At 40.8% G+C, this 22,534-nt stretch overlaps 1 protein-coding gene across 2 annotated transcripts in view; it reads left to right on the forward strand.

Annotated features, from left to right (window-relative positions):
• Window positions 1-217: 217 nt before the first annotated feature.
• LOC132396415 (vitamin D 25-hydroxylase) overlaps window positions 218-22,534 on the forward strand; it is a 56,819-nt gene continuing 34,502 nt past the window's right edge. The window contains exons 1-2 of one of the 2 annotated variants that reach the window (XM_059973953.1): window positions 218-481; window positions 18,387-18,528. In XM_059973953.1, coding sequence (XP_059829936.1) covers window positions 242-481; window positions 18,387-18,528 — 382 coding nt within the window. In that variant the 5' untranslated portion in view covers window positions 218-241. Of the gene's footprint in view, window positions 482-18,386; window positions 18,529-22,534 lie in introns of those variants that run through there. The other variant, XM_059973954.1, reaches the window with a different exon arrangement.

Below are 22,534 nucleotides of genomic sequence, written 5' to 3' on the forward strand. Positions count from 1 at the left end.
CCTGGACTGCCCCACTGACTTCCAGGTCCATGCGGACCAAACTCACCCAGAAAGCGCCCCGTCGAGGAGAATCCCAATAAAAAAACCAATACACCGACGAGGGGGATTGACAACAATTGTCGATCAATCAGAAAGACGCAGCCTTTGGGCGTTTATCCAATAAAGTCGCGGAGGCGGGACGAGCGACAGATGGGCGAACACAACATCTGGAGGGCATTTGACTGCGGAACGCGTTTGAGTGATGTCGGCTACTGGGTCACCGTGGCTGGGCTACGCGCCCTCTATTTCGGACGCCTGCACCGTCCTGGGTACCCTGCACTTGCTGCTGCTGAGTGTATTGTTGGTGCGCCATCTGCTGAAGCAGAGGAGACCCCGGGGTTTCCCGCCTGGACCCGCCGCCCTACCTCTCATAGGAAGCGTCTTCTCCCTCGTCACTGAGCCGCATGTCTTCATGAAAAAACAGAGTGAAGTTCATGGGCAGGTACTGAAACAAATGGACTTTTTTGTAGGTGTGCCCGGTCACTATAAGTTAATCATTCTCATTCATTTCTCGTTCCAAAATTGTTACCTTATTACTGCCGATTTCATCCTCCGTTGAGAACCAGTTCCTGTGTGTCCGATTGCAAGAGTGAACTTTGGAGAAAAAACAGGAGGGACCTTTGTACTTTATTTATCTTGCTGCCAAGTGATGATCAAGTCCATGGTATCCGTGTGAAGTCGAGCCTCGTGTATTTTAGGGCCTTTAATGGGGAAAAAAAGTCGTAGCAGTTAAAGTTGATGGGAGAGTGTTGAAACTTAACTCACTGGTATAGGTTGGGTAGAGGTTTTGAAGGAGAATGGCGAAGAAAGGAAGAAAATTAGGTTAGGCAGAATAATCAGCAATGGAAGACCTGGAGGATTAAAGGTCCTCTTGAAAATTAAGCCCTTCGAAGTGGAACACAAAAGAGATAAAGGCAACAAGAGCAGAATCTTTTAAAACACTTTGCAATGGAATGAGTATGTTCGAGCCCAGGCAGTATCTGTAGAAAGTGAAACAATGGATACTTTTAAGTTTGCAATCTTTTGTCAAAACTGCAAAGAGTGTGTCTGGAAACCTAGAGGAGGCTTGACCCAAAAGCAAAGTATTAGAGACAATTTAGCAGTAAATGATATTTTACTAATGAACTGCAAAATAACAAACCACGGACGGCCACAGAACAGGAGAGGACAGATACTTAACTCATCGAGGTAACTGAAGGCTAGGAGCAACTTATTGAGATTGACTGATTCAATGAGTGAACCAAGTTCTGGATGAGAGCTGGGTTTAAATAGAGTGCAGGTGATTCCTGTCAGCTGGGTGGAAACCAAGAGGTGACCTGGAGCTATGAATTTATTTTTAGTAGGAGTGATGGTAGGGAGAGGTCCAGGGAACAAAGGGGCTGTACCTGCAGCCCAGCAGCTTGAAATGTGTAGGATAAGAAAAATAGAGCCAATATAATATAAAACCATAAAATGAAAATAAAACTGAACAGGTCTTTTAGCATCCGTGGAAAGACAAACAGTTTAAGTTTCAGATGAGGGACTCTTGTCAGACCTGAGAAAGGGAAACAAGGTGGTGATGAAATATGGCACATCCAAAGGAATTTCTCTGATGAAATCGTGGGGCAGCTGGGACACTGTACCATGGTTAAGCAACATGTTGATGATGGAGTTCAGGCACACTGGGATGTGTTCAGAAGGCCAGGCTAGGCTAGGCACGGGGAGGATAATAAAAATAAGTGGTAGGTGGTATAAGTTTTTATATACAAGGAAGGATGTGTTAACTGAAGTTATATAATTCAATGTTATCTGAAAGGCTGCAACAGTCTTTCAGTTGCCTGCCATTTTAATTCATCATCCAACTCTTACTCTGATCTTTGTGACTGTGCCTCCCGCTCTATTACATTGAGACTAGTATAAGCTGAAGGAACAAAAACCGAGAGTTGTCTGACAGTTGTCTGCAGTAGTCACACAAAATCATAATTCTCTACAACAGCCAAAATTTTTTTCATGGCCATCTTTTCCGACGGGGAGTGGGAAGAGGGAGGATGTAGAAGGGCACGGGCCGACCAGAGGTATTGATACTGTAATATACATCGGAGAGAGATTGGATGTGGGAGCCCTCAATAGTTACTGAAACAATTAGGTCACAGTCAAACGTAGAAACTTCACAGGAATTACCATTTCCTTCCTTTCCTGAAATGTTAGTTTTGTACTTCACCCTGCTGAACAACACCTTAAAGAAACTTTAACAGTAACAATGGAATTAAATGTCTGACACTAAGAATGGTTTGTAACACAACCTTTGACAGAGTTGTCCAATCCCTAAAGGTTGTTATTGTCATGTAACAGGATCAAATCTGGTTCAGTGTAAAAGGGCTCAGCAAGAATAATAATATTGTACCTGAAAGCTATGTGTTATTCTCTAGGATCTCCAATATATAACCATATAAAAGTTCAAAGCAGTATGCTATGGATAGAGTAATAATCACAATTAATGGATGAAATCAAGCTTTGTTGACCTAAATCGAGATGGATAATTAAATGGGTAGCAGACTGAAAAAGTTGCTGTGAACATCACCTTCCACCATAAGGCTGGAGCCTAGCATGTGTGTGCAGAATGCAAGTTTGAATATCTGACGTCCTTAATCAGTTTGGCCTCAGGATTTTTTCCAAACTCAGAGAAGCCTATCCAGCCAGTTCAGTTCACATTATGACATTGAAATGAAGAAAGCAAATGACAGTACAAGTGTTGCTGCCTTTGACAACCTCTTATCCATAGTCTTGAAGATTTGTGTTCAAAACTAGTTATTTTCCTCACAAAGCGATTCAGTTACACATATACATGGGGCACTCTTTCCATGAAACTGTGACATTTCTGCATGTATGTAATTTGCTGCAAAAAATTTCAAAGTTGCTTTCATTTGAATTCTGTTCTTCTCCACATACTACACATTTTGTAGCCTCCTGCAGCACAATTAAAGGAAATTACATGAATTGACTTGAACTCAAGCTACTCTATTTGCCATCTAGACTTGCTTTAAAATACTATTGAAACCTTGTGCTTTCTAACATAAGAATAATAGAAATAGGAGCAGGAGTTGGCCTTCCAGTCCATTGAGCCTCCTCTGCTATTCAATAAAATCATGGCTGATCTGGCCATGGATTCATCTGCACCTACCTGCCTTTTCCCCAAAACCCTTAATTCCCTACTCTGCAAAAATCTATCCAACCATTAGGTTTAAATGAGTTTCCAAAGTTGCACAAAGCTATAATTCATGCTTAGCAAAATATGTGGTCCTGAAAAAAATCAGTGTATTGTAATTTCTTAACATGATTGCTTCAGAAAATGAAGGATTCTATGTAAAAAGAACCACACTTTGGGTAGAACTTGCTGCACATAGCACAAATTACTCTTTGCAAATCTGCAACTGTTAACTTGCAGAAGCAAACCTGTATAAACATCAAGTGACGGCCAGATCAAACCTTGCACATCAGTTTGCTTAACAGCTGGCTTTGTCATGCCTAGATAAACCGAATGTTTCAGAATGTTCTGACATTGAGAAACCTTTTAAATAGAATCAAAACAAAAAATATCTTCAAAATTATTGAATATATATAAAAATTAAAAGACTAAGTAACACCTCAAAGCATTTAAAAACTTTTCAGCAATGTGAAAAACTTTGCACTTCTTGCCTGCAGTTGTTCCACTTCATTCAAATGAATGGGCTTGTTTATACCTGGTATATAGGTTCTTTGAACGAGCTATTCGCCATAAATGTCTGCTGAGGAATTGCAGCAAGTTCATGCCCTACTGCTCAACATTGGAGCATAGCCAGGAAATCATTAGCAAAAGCTGGGCCAGCAAGTTCAGGACTTGCACCTGAACATGGAAGTCCCAAATTTCCTGACTTGTTCACAAGTCACAAGTTTTCAAGGAACCATCAAGTATTTTTCAAGCAACACACACAAAATGTTGGAGGAATTCAGCTGGCCAGGTAGTATTGGAGTATAAAAATATTATGGAGTATAAAAGTTGTATTATTTGCTGTGTAACCAAAACTATGTAGTCAGCTTGCTATGCATGTATCCAAAGTGAAATCCTAGGAATGTAGAAGACAATGGTGTGTTAAAGGTAGCTAAAGAGATGTAGTTAGCTTTGAAACTTGCTATTTGCTATGCATGTACCCAATTTAGCAGGAGAATGAAATATTAAGAATGTTAATGAAAGGTAGCTAAGAGATGTAGATTAGAACATGATTAAGTCACGAAGTATTAAGAATGTAAACTTGCTACTTGCTAGAGAATGAAATCTTAGGAATGTAAAAGACAATGGTGTGTTAATGAGAGGTAGCTAAGAGATGCAGATTAGAACATGATTAAGTCAATGGGATGTATGTGTGAAACTGGACCAGGAGATTGCTATAAAAATGCTATGTCCATAGATCGGTGGGCAATCAGCGACTAGCTCAATGACTGTCTCAGATTTGCAAATTAAAGTTTAACCCTTCTTGAAGAATCTTCTGCGTCTCCTGGTCATTTGTGAGGCACGAAAACCACGACAGTAGCATCTATGGAAAAGAGTAAACAGTTGACGTTTTGGATCGAGACTTTTCATCAGGACTGGAAAAAAAGATGAGAAGTTAGAGCAGGGACGTGGGGGGAAGGGAGGAAGAAGTGCAAGGTGATGGGTGAAACCAGGAGAGGGAAAGAGGTAGAGTAAAGAGCTGTGAAGTTGATTGGTGAAAGACATAAGGGGCTGGAGAAGGGGGGGATCTGATGGGCTGTACAGTGGGTAGTCAAAACTGCCCAATGCATCAGCAGTACCAGCATACCCACCATCAAGAACATGTATGCTGAAAGGTGCCAGAAAAAAGGCCAGCTACATCCTAAATGATCCCACCCAGCCTGCTCATGAACTCTTTGTCCCACTCCTGTCAGGGAGGAGGCTACATTGCATCCACGCTAAGACCACCAGCCTCAAAAACAGTTACCTTCACCAAGCGGTAAAGCTGACCAACACTTCCACCCACTAACTCTCCCCACCACCACTACAGGTTTCCCCCGCTATCCGAAAGTAGAGCGTTCCTATGAAAACTTTCGTAAACCAAAATGGCGTAAAGCGAAGAAGCAATTACCATTAATCTATATGGGAAAAATTTTTGAGCGTTCCCAGACCCAAAAAACAACCTACCAAATCATACCAAATAACACTAACATATAGTAAAAGCAAGAATGATAATAATAAATACACAGCCTATATAAAGTAGTAATGTATGTACAGTGTAGTTTCACTTACCGGAATCGGGAAGACAGCGAGCACACTGATGATGGTGTGTTAGGCTGAGTCGTCAGAGGTTGGGGTGGTGGATGCCGACTAAAAGAGACCACTTTGCTACGTGCAGAACCAATAGGAACATTGGCAGCTTTCAAGATTCTTTCTCTCTGCATGTAAGTAGTACCAATGATGGATGCAGGCAAGTACAATGCACGCACAATGTCTTTATTTCTTTCACCACAATCGAAACGCTTAATTATGTCCAGTCTTACGCTAAGCGTAACACCCTTACGAGCTCTGTTAGGCTTTTCTGATACCTTAGCACACAACTTGCTAACGGATGCACAAAATAAATCGAGATAAAGCACAGATGCTCACAGGGACGTTTCTAAGCTGTGGCGGCTTGATTCTGAGTGTAGTTCCGGGGAAGGAGCTTGGTGACGCCACTCTCGTTGCTCGGGGTGCGCGCTGCCTCTATAACACCTCACTGCAAAACAAACGCTGAACACTATTTTCGCTTTTCACCTTTATTCATAAAAGCGAAAATTCCCTTTGGATTTCTTTCTGTTAGTGAAAACAGGTACTAATGTAGGTCTTTCGTAAAAGCGAAGTGGCGTAAAGCGAACATTCGTAAAGCGGGGGGTGCCTGTACTTTATTATTTCCTGTCCGAGTCACCTTATGTACAGACACTCCTGTGCCTAGTGTCACTTTATGGACATATAATCAATCTATGTATATAAGCTATCTGGTGTATTTGTATTTATTGAGTTTTTATTATAGTGTTCTATATTGAGTTTTCTGTGCTGCATCGAATCAAGAATAATAATTATTTCATTCTCCTTTACACTTGCGTACTGGAAATGACATTGAACAATCTTGAATCTTTTCTTTTATTCTTTCATTGCTGCCTGCAGATTCAGAGCCAGTGGAGTCTAGTCCTGATGGCAGTCAAGCCATTTACAAAGGAGAGGTTGTGGTTGTTGAAGGTCAAACCTCTTAGCCTACCCAAAGTACCCCAGTGTAGTCCAACTGTCTTTAGCTGTTTCCTTAATGACTTTTGGTCCATCAGAGTTTCAGTAAATGTGCTTAGATTCTGATTCGCAGCATTGTACCACATGGAAACAGGCCCAATGACCTAACTCGTCCATGCTGGCCTTGGTTTTGCTCTGAACATTCCCTGTCCATGCTTCTGTCCAACTATCTTTTAAACATTGTAACTGCACCTATTGTATATCTGCCATTTCCTTTGGTAGCTCATGTTTAATTACATTTGCATCTGTTCATAAAAGGCAGTTGCTCAAGACTTAATGCAGCAAGAAATCAATCAGTCTGAACTGGTGTGTGGATGAATGTGTGCAACTTAACAGCAAAGCAGTGGCTTCACCGAAGAGGAAGATTCCAACCATTTTCTCATGACATTTAAATTCCATTACCAGAACAGTTCTCTGGTATCTTTGTAGGGTAATGTAATTAGAGGAATCGTACGTAATTCTGAACCGCCAACATTGAGGTGGAGTTCACTTTAAGAGACTGGTCTGATGTGATGACGTATTCTGCGAAGTTCTGTTGGTGTTCCGTGTTTGGAGTACAATAAATGAGTTATTACCATTTTTCTTAAACATAAAATGCCTCATGTCATTTGATTTGCGAAATCCTATATCATATCCTGTGTGGACCATCATTAATCTGTTGTAACTGGATCAGATGTATAAACCCTATTGTTATGAAAGAATGGGTATTCCTTGACACAGTAAAGCCTTTTGACTCTCCACAAGCATATTCACTATACAGGGTAATGCACCCTATCAGCCTTTACTCCAAACATAAGATGTATTTTGTGGTGCTATATGATACTACTTTCTTCAAAAGTCTATGGGCAGAATTTTCTGAACTGTTATAGTGTACTATAAATCAATTAGGTACAACTACTTGTATAAGTGAATGAACAAACAACAGTATAACATACTAATAAATTTATTTATTCTATTTTATACATGAGATAAAGATATTACACACTTTCTGATGTAAATGAAGATTTTAACTCTCCTTGATTGGCATTGGTAAGGGCAAATTTGGAGAATGTGTACAGTTCTGGTCACTGAGTTATAGGAAAGATGTCAACAAAATAGAGAGAGTACAGAGAAGGTTTACTAGAATGTTACCTGGGTTTCAGCACCTAAGTTACAGAGAAAGGTTGAACAAGTTAGGTCTTTATTCTTTGGAGCGTAGAAGGTTGAGGGGGGACTTGATAGAGGTATTTAAAATTATGAGGGGGGATAGATAGAGTTGACGTTGATGGTCTTTTTCCATTGAGAGTAGGGGAGATTCAAACAAGAGAACATGAGTTAAGAGTTAGGGGGCAAAAGTTTAGGGGTAACACGAGTGGGAATTCCTTTACTCAGAGAGCGGTAGTTGTGTGGAATGAGCTTCCAGTAGAAGTGGCAGAAGCAGGTTTGATATTGTCATCTAAAGTAAAATTGGATAGGTACATGGACAGGAAAGGAATGGAGGGTTATGGGCTGAGTGCAGGTCAGTGGGACTACGTGAGAGTAAGCATTCAGCACAGACTAGAAGGGCTGAGATGGCCTGTTTCTGCGCTGTAATTGTTATATGGTTATATGGTTATTGTGATAAGAACTGAGAAGCAGTTAAGCTGAAATGGCCCAGTTTTCTGCTAATTCTTGATTTTATTGAGGGAAAAGTTTTGTATTAAGATTTCTGGTAGGTTTACTGTTTGAAAAGACAGATCAGATTTTCATAGCATACCCATTCGTAACCCCAGAAAAGGACCATCCAAAAACATTCTTCAGGGGCCTAGAGAGAGCGTGAGACCTCTGCCAGGCAAGGAGAGGAAATTCTGAGCTTTTGTGTCCTTGACTCCACCGCAAACACGACTCACAAACCCTCAACCCCCTCCCAGTCTTTGCACTCTTGAAATATGCTTGCTGCTTTATTATTCCACTCTCTCTGGATTATACATTTATGTAGCAACATTAGTTAGCCGCAAATATTGAAGATGAGGCACCTCTCATATTTGAAAATTATTCTGTTATATCAAGTCTTTGATCATAAATAGCTCCCTCATATAGTGTAAGAGGCAATCAATTAGCATGCCTGCTATTCATTTAGAGATCTGAGCCGCTCAGCAGCCCCCTATTTAATCCTAACCTAATCATGGGACAAGTTACAATGACCGATTAACCTACTAACCAGTATGTCCTTGAACTGTGGGAGAAAGCCAGAGTACTCGAAGAAAACGCGCGCATTCCACGGAAAGAATGTATAAATTTAACAGATCGTTGCAGATGACACTGGGACTGAACTCTGAACTCTGACGCTCCAAGCTGTAATAACATCTAACTCACTGCTACACCACCACGGCTATTGTTACACAAAAGATGTACTGCATTATTCAAAACCGTCAATCTAGGCTTAAACATATTCTTTGATCTGGTGGCTCAGAAGGAAACACTCAAGCTATCTTGAATTTAAAAAAAGATACTGCTTCTCTCATAATTAGATGATACAATAGTTCATAAATGGAAGACATAAGCAATGATGTCAAGGAAAATAATGTTTTAATGCAATGTAATTATGCTAGATCGATTTATCAATTAATACATTAGAACACCACCCGTAGAGTATTAGAGTACTGAAGAATATAATCGAGTACATACTGCTGCTTTTGTAGAGCTGTTCAATTAATTTCACTTCTCTGATACCCAACTAATTGCTTTTCTCTGGAGAATTTGTATCATATTCTTGAGATTATTACTGTTGAATCTGCTTCAGCCTGCCTTCCAAGTAGTGTATTCCAGTTCACAACCATTTATATCTTTTATCTTCCCTCTTACTCATTTTCTAATTATATTACAGCTGTATCCTTTGATTAACGTAGAATATAGGACAGCATAGCCCAGCAACCTGTACAGACCATGCTAATTTTAACTAATCCCATCTACAGTACCTGCATATGATCTGTTATATATCCCTCCATTACCTGCCTGTTTAAATATCTCTTAAATGTTACTGTCCTGACTGCGTTCACTATCTCCCCGGCAGCATGCTCCAGGCACTACCACTCCCTATATGTAAAAAGAACATGCCTTTTACCCCTCTTAACTCAAAGTTATTCCTCTTATTTGATAATTCCCTCCTACTGGAAAAAATACTCTGAAAATTTATCCTGTCTGTACCTCTCACAATCTTACAAATTTCTGTCATATCACTCCTTAGTCCCCGATACCACAGAGAAAACAATTCAAATTGTCCTTTTAACTAATGCTCTCTAATCTAAGCTACATCTAATGCAAGTTTTTGGGCATCCTTTCCAAAGCTTCCACATCCACCAGAACTGCAAACAATATCCAAACGTGTCCCGACCAGAGTTTCCTACAGCTGCAACATGACTTCATGATTTATACTCAGCACCTTCAGCAATGAAGGTAAGTATGCTGTATGTCACCTTTATCACCCTAGCTGTTTGTGTTGCCACTTTCAGAGAGCTATAGAACTACACCTAAGATCCTTCTGCATTTCAGTACCCAAAGGATAATTTCATTTACTCTACAATTTCTTTTTGCATTTGATCTCCTAAAGTGCAACACCACATACAGGTCCAGATTAAACTCCATCTACCATTCTCTGCTCATACTCCCAACTGATCTACATCCTTTCCTTTGATATACTTCCACACTATCCATATCTACAGTTTCTTCCAAATTACTTGCATATCAAACAACAGACGTCCCAGCTTAGGTCATTTTGAAACAACACTGGTTACAGACCTCCTGTCAGAATAACAATCCTCCATTTCCCCCTTTTTTCTAAGGCCCAAAGCAGTTTTGAAACCAATCTGCCATTCTCCATGGATGCCACATGCTTTAAAATTCTGTATCAGCCCACTATAAGTGATCTTGTCAGATGTTTAACTAGAGTCCATGTATACATTTGTTTGCTGGCATTACTGCCTTGGGAAAGAGCTTTTTTTATGTACTACATATGAAAAAAACTGAATCAAATTGTTTCTTAAGGAAAATCCTGGAAATTCTCAGCACATCTGGCAGCATCTCTGGGAAGCTATATTAGCATTTCTAGATGAAGACACTATTAGTAAACAAGTTAGTTCTAAATTGCAGAGGATTTTGGAGAGGAAAGGGTCATACAGTATGAATGGCCATATAATATAGCAGAATTTAGTGGGAAGCTAGAGAATTGGGGTGCTTTTTAAAAACCAACAGAAGGCAACTAAAAACAATAAGAAGAGAAAAGGTATGAAGGTAAGCAAACCAATAATATCAGAGGATACCACAATTTTTTCAGATATTATGAGTAAAGGAAGGGCAAGAATGGACATTGGACCATTGGAAAATGATGCTGGAGAGGTAGTAATGGGGGACAAACAAATGGCAGACATTCAATGAGTATTTTGCATCAGTTTTCACTATGGAAGACACTAGCTATATGCCAGAAATCTGAGAGTGCCAAGGGGCAGAAGTCAGTGTAGTTGCAATTATTATGGAGAAGGTGCTTCAGAAGCTGAAAGGTCTGGTGGTAGATAAGTCACCTGGACCAGATGGACTACACCCCAGGGTTCTGAAAGAGGGAGCTGAAGAAATTGTGGAGCATTGGTGGTTATCTTTCAAGAATCATTAGATTCTGGTATGATTCCAGATGAATAGAAAATTGCAGATGTTCCTGCATTCTTTCAAGAAGGGAGGGAAGCAAAAGATAGGGAAAAATAGGCCAGTTAGTGTGACTTCAGTGGTTGGCAAGAAGTTAGTTCATTATTAAGGATGAGATTTTGAGTATTTACAAATACTGTTGTAATTTTCTGAGGAAATAGACAAGGGAGTCAGTGGATGTTGTTTACTTGGATATTCAGAAGGCCTTAGACAAGATGCTGCACATTAAGCTGCTAAATAAAATAAGAGCCTATAGTATTACATGAACAGTACTAGCATGGACATAAGATTGACTGACTGGATGGAGGCAAAGTGTGAGACTAAAGGGAGTCTTTTCTGGCTGTCTGCCAGTGAATACTGGTGCTCTGCAGGGGTCTGTGTCGGGACTACTTCTTTTCATTTTACTTTGTTCATCCTTTAAGTTTTTTTTTATGATCACAAGGCATTGCTGGATATTTATAACATCAAGTTCTACAGGTCTACCCCATTAGCGAGTTGCTTGATAATGGTGGAGCTAGATTTGTGACGCACCATGTTGCTGCCTACTACAGCCAGCCGAGGAAGAAGGTGTCAGTGCTGATGCGCAGTCCAACATATAGTGTAAATGATTGTCTAGGATGTTTCTCTTAAGATTGCAAGACCTTATTGGACATCGGTAAGGTAGAATACTCAAGTGCAATTCACTGGTTCATTGGTAAGACCAACAGCAGGGGAGCTGCATGTCTTCAGTTGTTGCACAGACCATGCTGTCATCCCACGGCGTTGCCTGTTGCAGCTGCTCAAGAAGGGTCATGCCAGAGGCAGTGTGGGAGAGAGCTGGATTCTGTGAGAGGGTCTCCTGTCCGTGCTGCCCTCCTGTGGTCGCTTAATGGAAGACAAGCTGGAGTACATTCATCTACAGTTGCCCTAGCATGTGATCAGTACTACTGTGAGCTTGGCCATTGAGAAACGTGGATCCAGGACAACATCCAATGCATCTTCAATCTACAGGTCATGACACCTGGGGACATGGGCTATATTTTTTTGGGACTGTATGTTTTTCCATTATCTTAATTATATGCACGGTGTGTGACTGTTGGTACTGTTTTGCATCTTGGCTCTAGAGGAATGCTTTTTTTTACCGTGTTCATGTGTATGGTTGAATGACAATTAAACTTCTACTATATGTAAATGATTTGGATGGAATTGATAGATTTGAGGTGAAGTGTGCAGATATTACAAAGGTAGGTGAGGAAGCGGAGGCAGCGGAAGGAAAGATTAGAAGAATGTGCAAAGAAGTGGCAGATGGAATACATTGCAGGAAAGTGTATGGTCACTCAGTCTGACAGAAGGAATTGAGGCAGAGACTATTTTCTAAGAAGGATTGAATTCAGAAATCAGGGATGCAAAGGGACTTATAAGACCTAGTGCAGGATGCTGTAATGGTTAATTTGCAGGTTAAGTTGGTAGTAAGTAAGACAAGTGCAATGTTAGCATTCATTTTGAGAGTATTAGAATATAAAAGCAAGGATGTAATGATGAGGCTTCATTAGTCATTGGCCATACCACAGTTGGAGTATTTTGAGCAGTTTCAGGCTCCTTATCTTTGAAAGGTTGTGTTGGCAATGGAGAGGCTCCAGAGGAGTTTCATGAGATTGATCCTGGGAATGAAAAGGTTTAATGTATGAGGACTGCCTGGTGGCTCTGGGCTTGTACTCACTGGACTTCAGAAAAATTAGGGGTGTGCGCCGCTGAGGACCTGTGACTCTGCCTTCAAATCAGGCGACAAGGCAGCTCTAACAACAGCGAGGGCCAAACTGTCCCGGGCCATCAGAGAGGCAAAGTGTGCACACGTCCAGTGAATCCACAGCCACTTCCAGGACAGCGGTGACACGCTGCACATATGGAAGAGCATTCAGGACAGCATCACCTGACTGTGTAGGTGATGCCTCCCTCTCAGATGCGCTGAGCAACTTCTACGCTTGTTTTGAGGCAGAAAATGATGTGGCAAGGAAGTCCACCCCTCCTCCAAATGACCAGGTGCTGTGTCTCACCGTGGCCGATGTGAGAAGAACCCTGGGCAGGGTCAACCCACAGAAGACTGCTGGACCAGACAATATTCCTGGCAGAGTGCTCAGAGGATGTGCAGACTAACTGGCAGATGTTCTCACTGACATCTTCAACATCTCCCTGAGCAATGCCATCATTCCAACGTGCTTCAAGACAGCCACCATTGTCCCTGTGCCGAAGAAGTCTTCAGTGTCCTGCCTAAATGACTGCTGTCCCATTGCACTCACATCCATCATCGTGAGGCTCATCATGAGGCACATCAAGACCCTGCTGCCCCCCTCACTGGACACCCTGCAGTTCGCGTACCGTCCCAACCGTTCAACAGACAACGCCATTGCCATCACCCTCCACCTGGCCCTAACCCATCGGGACAAAAAAGACATGTACGTTTGAATGCTGTTCATAGACTTCAGCATTTAATGCAATCAATCCTCAGAAACTGATTGGAAAGCTGAGCCTACTGGGCCTGAACACCTCCCTCTGTAACTGGATACTAGAATTCCTGACTGGGAGACCTCAGTCAGTCCGGATCAGAAGCAGCATCTCCAACACCATCACACTGTGCATGGGCCCCCCCCCCCCCCAAGGCTGTGTGCTCAGTCCACTGCTGTTCACTCCGCTGACCCATGACTGTGCTGCAACACACAGCTCGAACCACATCATCAAGTTTGCTGATGAAACAACCGTGGTGGGTCTCATCAGCAAGAATAACGAGTTAGTATACAGAGAGGAGGTGCAGAGGCTAACGGACTGGTGTAGAGCCAACAACCTGTCTCTTAATGTGAACAAAACAAAAGAGATGGCTGTTGACTTCAGGAGGGCACGGAGCGACCACTCTCCACTGAACATCGATGGCTCCTCAGTAGAGATCGTTAAGAGCACCAAATTTCTTGGTGTTCAACTGGCGGAGAATCTCACCTGGTCCCTCAACATCAGCTCCATAGCAAAGAAAGCCCAGCAGCATCTCTACTTTCTGCGAAGGCTGAGGAAAGTCCGTCTCACACCCCCCATCCTCACCACATTCTACAGAGGTTGTATTAAGAGCATCCTGAGCAGCTGCATCACTGCCTGGTTCGGAAATTGCACCATCTCGGATTGCAAGACCCTGCAGCAGATAGTGAGGTCAGCTGAGAAGATCATTGGGGTCTCTCTTCCCGCTATTACAGACACTACATGCCGCTACACGTCACTACATGCTGCATTCACAAAGCAAACAGCATTATGAAGGACCCCACGCACTCTTCATACAAACTCTTCTCCCTCCTGCCATTCGGGCTCTTATGACCAGACTATGTAACAATTTCTTCCCCACAAGCCATCAGACTCCTCAATACCCAGAGCCTGGACTGACACCAACTTACTGCCAACTACTGTGCCTATTGTCTTGCTTATTATTAATTGTAATGCCTGCACTGTTTTGTGCATTTTATGCAGTCCTGAGTAGGTCTGTAGTCTAGTGTAGTTTTTTTTTCTGTATTTTTACGTAGTTCAGTGTAGTTTTTGTCCAGTTTCATGTAGCACCATGGTCCTGAAAAACATTCTCATTTTTACTGTATACTGTACCAGCAGTTATGGTTGAAATGATAGTAAAATGTGACTTGACTTGATGTGAAACCTTTTGACTTTTGAAAGGGCTGGATATAGTGGATGTGGAGAGAATGTTTCCTAAGTGGGGGAGTCTAGGACCAGGGATACCGCCTCAGAATTCGAGGATGTCCCATTTGAACAGAGATGAGGAATTTCTTTAGCCAGAGTGTGGTAAGTGTGATAAATCTGTGGAATTCCTTGCCACAGCTGACTATGGAGGTCAAGTCATTGGGTATATTGAAATTTGAGGTTGATGAAGTTATTGATTAGCAAGGGCATCAAAGGTTACAGAGAGAGGGCAGGAGAATGGGATTGACAGGGATAATAAATCAGGCATGAGTGAAAGGGTGGAGCTGATTTGATGGGCCGAGTGGCCTAATTCTGCTCCCATGTCTTGTGGTCTTATAGATACATGGATCGGAAATATCTGATAGGATGATACCAGAGTTGTCATTATACAAAACTGCTGTTACAGCAATCTGGTTGCTAGATCAATGAGGTGAGAGTGAGAATGAAAACCAAGATGAGAGCTGTGAATTGCAGAGACTTTGGAATTACTCAACAAGACAGTCCAGGTTAATGAAGAAAGGAAAAACTGATACAGAATGGCCAGTTATGATTTAAACAGTAAAATTGAGTTCCCTGAAGATTTTGATTTCAATATTTGGTCCTAGCTTCTTTGGTATCCCCACAGTGAAGATGAGATGCTGTTCCCCAAGCTTATGTGCCTTTTACTGATTTGTGCAGAGATAGTCCTTATTTCATCCAAACTCACTCTGCCATCTCAAAACTTAAAACTAAGGTGTTCACTCTTTCTTAGTTCTGATGACCAGTCTTCAAAATGAAATGTTAAGTATGTTTCCATTTCATTAGATGATGCTTGACCTGTTGACTTTTTACAGCATATTCGGGTTTTGTTTTGAACTTCTTGCTCTTTTTAATCTGTTTTTGCTCAAGTACACTGACACCAGTATTTCAGTCTCACCATATATTTCCAGTTAACAGCAATGGTAACATTTGAGTAGATCCTTTCTGCATCTCCTTAGGTCTTCCAGCAGAGCACAGAATATATACAGTGACCCAGAACTTGCAGTCAGCTATAAATTACTTTGCTGATTGGCAAACAAACTACCTTGTCTATTCTGTCATTTTGATGAACTTATAAGTTTAGAAATTTTAAAGAAGGATTGTGTGTAGAAATTTAAAGTTGCCTTCATCCTTTACATTATGAGTCCAATGCATGTAGGTGTGTCCATCCATTTTATGTTCAGATGATGACTTTACTGGATGAGGGTGAGAAGGGTCATAGATGCCAAAACTCTTTCTGAACTAAACTTGTACATGTCCCCACCATATATTTAATAAATATCAAAAAAAGGTCTTAATAAGACTTTGGTGAATACTACGATGCACTGTGCATTGAACTTCCAGTCTGAAAAGTAATCATTCATTACTACTCCTTCCGTTGTTTAGTCAATTTTCTATCCACAATATCACTGTTTAATTCTATGAGATTTCATTTTGCTAGTAAGTTTATTATGTGGAGTATTGTCAAAGGCCCTTTAAACTTGATTACCATATCAATCATTACAGTGCTTTGCATAACTACCTCAGAACCCCATCAGTCTGCATCAAATCTCACAATCAAGACCATCAAACAAGATTTGTGTTTACTGAATGTGTGCTACATCATGACTATATTGGCCAATGATTTTACAAAGCTAGGTTTTGTAGTGGGTTTCCGAATTTGCACCAGCTGGCAAGTGGGAGGTAATGTAAAAAAATGTGACATCAACTTGGTCACCAATTAAACACATTACCTGATTTTTTTTTTAAATTAATCTCCAGTGAGTTGTGTCCTCTCCAAAAGGTTGCTAAAAATAGAATGTGAATCCTAGGTGCAAACAAGTTCACCTTCCAGGGGATTCACAATGAACTATTAATTTGTACAGCTTAATATATTTGTGAGGACTTGAAACATCAAGGATAAATCCAAATATTTATCCTTGATGTAGAAACATACTGCTTTCTAAATGCCATCAGTTATTTAACCATGTAATTAGTGATAGTAGTTATAGAAGTTATAGAAGTTATTTAACCATGTAATTAGTGATAGAAGTTGAGTATGATGCGCTTCTAAGGGGTTATCAGTTAGCTGTGCACACTCTGGTACAGTGTGGGCAGGAGTACACGGTGGATGTAGTCAGTGGTTGGGTCTTTTGGTTGTTCAGTCCTTCCTTTTGTAGCTGCCGCTTGTTCTCTGCGGCACAGCAGAGGTTGTTTCCATGTGATGGAGATTCCTCTTGAACAGATTTCCTCTAGGTCCTTCTATTGAGTGCAAAGTCGTCCCAATTTTTCGATGTAGTCTTGAATTTCTTCAGGCTGATTTTGATTTTATCTTTGAAGAGTTTCCTTTGCCTGCCAGGGGCCTGCTGACCCTCCTTCAACTTGAAGTAAACAGTTTGTTTGGAGAGATGCGATTTAGTCATCCAGATTACATGACCTATCCATTAGAATTGGTGTTGATTTGTCATGGTGGAAATGCTGTTCATGTTGGTGCTAGTGTATCTGTCCTTCCAGCTGATCCTCAAAGTCGTATGGATCTTTGGTAGTTATTTTCCAGGGACTTCAGTGCTTACTGTAGGTGGTCCATGATTCAGCTCTGTACTATAATGTAGGAAGGGCGACAGCTCTATAGACCTAAAGTTTTAGATCTGTAGGACATGGTCTTCAAAGACTCTCTTCCCTAATCCTACATAGGCACCACTGGTACTATTCAGGAGGCGGATGATCTCTGAGTCGATGTCTGCTTTTAAGGAGAGGATACTGCCAAGGTAGAGAAGTGGCCTACATTTTCAAGGGTGGTATTGCCAACTTTTATGGGGGGAGTTGGATAAATGGCAGGTTGGGCAGTGGGTTATAAAGGACCTTATTCCTAATACTGTCCAATTAATACCAAGTAGTTGCAACTTGCCAAATAATTCTGAATATTTATATTAATCATACTTTTTACGCTTTATCAATTCTCCAGTTTGATAAGAACAATGCCATAAATCTGTATTAATTATTCCATCCTGTTTCACAATCTGTTAGTTTATCAACAGGAGAGATAAAATTCCTAGCCTTTCTTTGAAGGAGATTATGTTTAATATAATTCTGGACCCCGTGGCATTTTATGAAATTATGTACAGAGATCTTGATACTTTTCGCTTGGATTCACACATCATCTCAAATGTAAATTGTCAAGTCTTTTTTGATTCATATTTACATATTTAATTTCTTTGTCATTGGAATCAGAGTTGCATCTAACAGGGCTGGGTCGGGCCTCCACTCCAAATACTTGCCTTTCCTGTAAAAACTGAAGCATAACTTGAAGATTACAGTACTCAGAACAAAGCATTCATTCCCCAACTGTCAGATCACTTGCCTGAATAACTATATCCTGTGCCAAATTACAATAAAAGTAAGCAAAAAGTACAAAGGTATGTGTTGCACCATTTTAATTTCTAAATGGATCAACACATTGTCTTTGGTTTAAAGTATAGAATATTAAACCTTCTATTGTTGAGTGAAATTAAGAAATAAGTGATCAACTTGTGGAGAAATTCTAATTTCAGTTAGTTGCATTGAATGTAAATAAAAGGTAATATCAATTCCAAGGTAATCGACCTGTATATTTAAAATGGCAAGTGGTTCTTTTCAGCATTATTTTGTGACTGAATGCTTAACTGATACCATAATGTTAAAATGTTACTTTTTTGTCTAACAGATTTTCAGTCTTGACCTTGGTGGTATATCAGCTGTTATCGTCAATGGGTATGATGCAGTCAAGGAATGCCTTGTTCACCAGAGTGATAATTTTGCAGATAGGCCATCTCTGCCTCTCTTCAAAAAAATGACAAACATGGGAGGTAAGCAGATGTAACAAATACCATTTGCCATAAACTTATAATTACTTGTAGTCTATCTTTATCTCATCGTTTATAAATCTAGTATTAAATTTGTAACATTAGAGATGTATTTAAAAAACAGTTTAGAAATGCAGATAAAAATAAGAACAATGGTGGCAAATTAGTACTTTAAAATCAAGTCCAGTATACTGACTACAAGAAAAAAAGTTTGCATACTTTAGACACTAGATTTGTTTTCAGACATATTTAGGAAATTTAGGAACTAAATTTGTCTAATATCTACTATTCTTGGTAAGTTAGCAACCTTGAGGCGTGCCCCCTTTGATAAAATCAGAACTGACTAGGAGTATGATTTAAATATTTCTCTGTCCAATGAGGTTTGGGATTCAATTCTTAAATCAGTTAACTCAACCTCTATGTGCTCGCCACTGCCTTTTGCAGTTCAAGGTTGTACATAGGGCTCGTATGTCTAAAACTAACTTATCGCGGTTCTATCCTGACATTAGTCCCTTTTGTGATAAATGTTAAGGGGGCGAGGCTTCTTGTATTCATAAATATTGGGCCTGTCCTAGTTTGGAGAAATTTAACTTTATCCCATATTCTTAATTGCAACTTAGAACCTAACCCTTTGATTGCTCTTTTTGGCACCTTGGGTGAAGTTGACATGCATTTGAGTCCGACTAAACGTCAAACACTATATTTTGCATTTCTTTTGGCTAGACGGTTAGTTCTTAGGTAGAGAGATGTTGCCCAACTATTCATGCTCAATGGCATAGAGACATTATGTCCTGCTTAGACCTTGAAAAGATTCATTATTCACTTCTTAATTCGGACATAAAGTTTCATAAGGTGTGGGGACCTTTTCTGGAATATTTTCACAATTCCTCTTTAGATTAAAGGTTTACAGTCCCTTACTTTCAGCTTTTTTCTGGTTAAGTTTTATGTTTTTTTGTGTGAAATACATTATACTTTTAGGTAGTAGGCATTATACTTCTTTTTATATTTACAGCTCTGTGGTGACAAAAGCTCTGATTAACTTTTCTTTACTTTGTAATGCTTGGCTTGGAGTTTTGTAGTGGGAGGATGGAGATGATACTATATATGATTTCATTTTGGGTGCTTTTTCTGCATTGTTATGAATTGTATATTTGACACGTTTGTTTTGCACTGTATAAATCTCCATTTTGTTGGTGGGCTTTTTTTTCTGTTGTGTAGAAACTCATAAAAAAAATTAATTTAAAAAGCTTCTGCATCTGAAATTTGACCTTAAACAATCTTGTCCATTTTTTTTTATTTTGCACTTCCCTTGAAAGGTATGAATGTGAATGAGAACTCAGCAGTGAAAAAAGAATAGATGGCAAGTTAAGTAAAATGGGACTGAATAGTTTCCATGCTTGTTCTGAGACCACTTTAATCTTTAAGATGCTGCTCATGCCTGTGCTTACAATTCTAACTCAAAATGACAAGAGAGCAAATTGTTAAAAGAATAATTATCAACAGACCTGACATCCACCAGAAATGTACAAATCAGGAAGATTATATGTCAGTCAAGTACTGATTTAACATTAAAAATTTTATTAAGGAGTTCCATCACCACATGTACCCTCTCGCATTATTGAGCATCAAGAACTGCGCCCCACCACCCTATCAGCAAAACCGACACAAATCATGAGCTGCTTTCAGGGTTGTCACAGAATTACTTATGGTGGTCATTGCAAATACTGGATTCGTAGACAGACAGCACAAGTGATGAGTTCAAATTTGATTGGATGAGCTTCCACCTCTGTCTGGTTGGTGACAACTTCTCCACTGAACAATCTTCCTGACAATTGAGCGATTTGGATACTGTGCTGGAGCTTAACCCACTAAAGTCATCACTGTAGTGCTCTGCTGCTCCCTGCAGCAAGCCCTCCCTCTCACATCCTCCTATCCCCATTATCCCTTCCATTCGATGCTATTCCATCCTGGCTGTAGTCCATTTGTCTTTGGTGTCTCAACACAATGAGATCTCTTCTGTATTCTCGTGTCTGAGCTGATGGTCATACCTGTGCTTTCAGTTGTGTGTTGTCACTTCTATTACCATCTTGCGCATTCTCTGCTGACTGGGCATGTGACAGATCTTGGGCATCTGAAAGGAATTGTGGAAAGAATAGATAATGACGTCTGTAAGGAAGAAAGTAAGAAATATAAACTTCAGTCTATGTGCTTAAAGGAGCAGAATAGGGGAATCTGGATACCCTCAAGGTTAATGGCTTTGACTTTCTGTGATCATCTGTACTGAAAAAAAACATCTAGACACACCTAACCAGTTCCTGTTGCCTCCATTGGTGCTGTACTTTCACCTTGAAGAAAGAGGGAAGACTATCAGTAGAATGTTTTCTGATCGGAAGGTCAAGAGCAGATCAATGGTTATATGATGGAATAGATGGCTTTGTTGCCAAGTTTGCCGATGACATGAAGATTGGTGGAGGGGCAGGTAGTGTTGAGGAAGCAGGTAGGCTGCAGAAGGACTTAGATTAGGAGAATGAGCAAGAAAGTGGCAAATGAAGTACAGTGTTAGAAAATGCATAATCATGTACTTTGATAAAAGAAATAAATGTACAGACTATTTTCTAAATGGGAAGAAAATCCAAAAATCTGACATGTAAAAGGACTTTGGAGATCTTGTGCAGAACACCCTAAAGGTTAACCTGCAGATTGAGTCAGTGGTGAGAAGGACAAATGCAATGTTAGCATTCATTTCAAGAGGTTTAGAATATAAGAGCAGGGATGTGTTACTGAGGCTTTATAAGGCACTGCTGAGGCCTCACCTTGAGTATTGTGAACAGTTTTGGACTCCTTCTCTAAGAAAAGGTCAGCTGGCATTGGAGAGGGTTCAGAGGATGTTCACAAGGATGATTTCTGGGAATGAAAGGATTATCATATGAGGAATGTTTGATGGCTCTGGGCCTGAACTCGCTCGAAGTATAAGTGGGAGATCGCATTGAAACCTTTCAAATGTTGAAAGGCCTAGACAAGGGTTTCTCAACTGGGGATCCTAGAAGCCTAGGGTTCTGCTGGAGGTCACTGGGGGTTCTGCGAGAGATCGTGATTTGAACTTCACGCAATGCTTGATACTGGCACTCGCAGTGGCGGGCATCTGGGTAGTAGGATCCTTCCTGCGCCTCCTCTTCCCAGTCAGTTGCCTCGTCACCAGTTGCTCTTTTGGATTCCTGAAAATTCTTGGCTGCGCCATGGACCTGTGTCCTCCAGCGGTCTCTGTCACAAGCCAGATCCTGCCACTTATTGACCTTGATATTTGCCTGAGACCTGCTGCTTAAGTTGGTGTTCGAACCTTTTGCACAGTGCACCACAATCTCCCTTGTCCTGAGAGAGTTCTCCATAGAGAACTGCTTTCGGTAACCTGCAGTTGTCCATGTGAGACACGTGGCCTGGCCAGCAGGAACAGCCTGGACAGCAAGTGGCTTCAGTGCTTGCAATTTGAGCCTTCTCCAGGATCTCGTTATTGCAGACATGGTCCCACCAGCTGATACCCATGATGGGGTGGGGGCAGCGATAATGGAAGCACTCAAGTGGATTTGCTTGTGGTACAAAACTCGGCCTTCAGAGCTGTACAGCAGTGTTGTGGCATTTTTGTGGCTAGGCACAGCTGGTGGTTCTTCTACACGTTTCTGGAGCTGCCCAAAGGCACTGCTGGCTCTGACAATTTGATTGTCAATGATTCTTACTACTGAAGCATCACTGGAGATGATGCTGCCCAAGTAGGTGAACTACTCAACAGCGGTGAGAGGGTGATCTGAGGTGCATTGTAAACACCACGAGGGGGCTTCTGATGGAACATCATTGTTATCTTCAGACGTTCTGTTAACCCAAAAGCCATAGTAGCCTTGGCAAACTGTGACCGTAGCCTGTAGTGCATCCTCTGTGTACGTGAGAAGAGTGCAGTCATCCGCATACAGTAGCTCAAGGATGGGCTCTTGCATGGATTTTGTTCGTGCGAGAAGGC

Source organism: Hypanus sabinus, chromosome 7, assembly GCF_030144855.1.
Source record: "Hypanus sabinus isolate sHypSab1 chromosome 7, sHypSab1.hap1, whole genome shotgun sequence".
Classification (NCBI taxonomy): domain Eukaryota; kingdom Metazoa; phylum Chordata; class Chondrichthyes; order Myliobatiformes; family Dasyatidae; genus Hypanus; species Hypanus sabinus.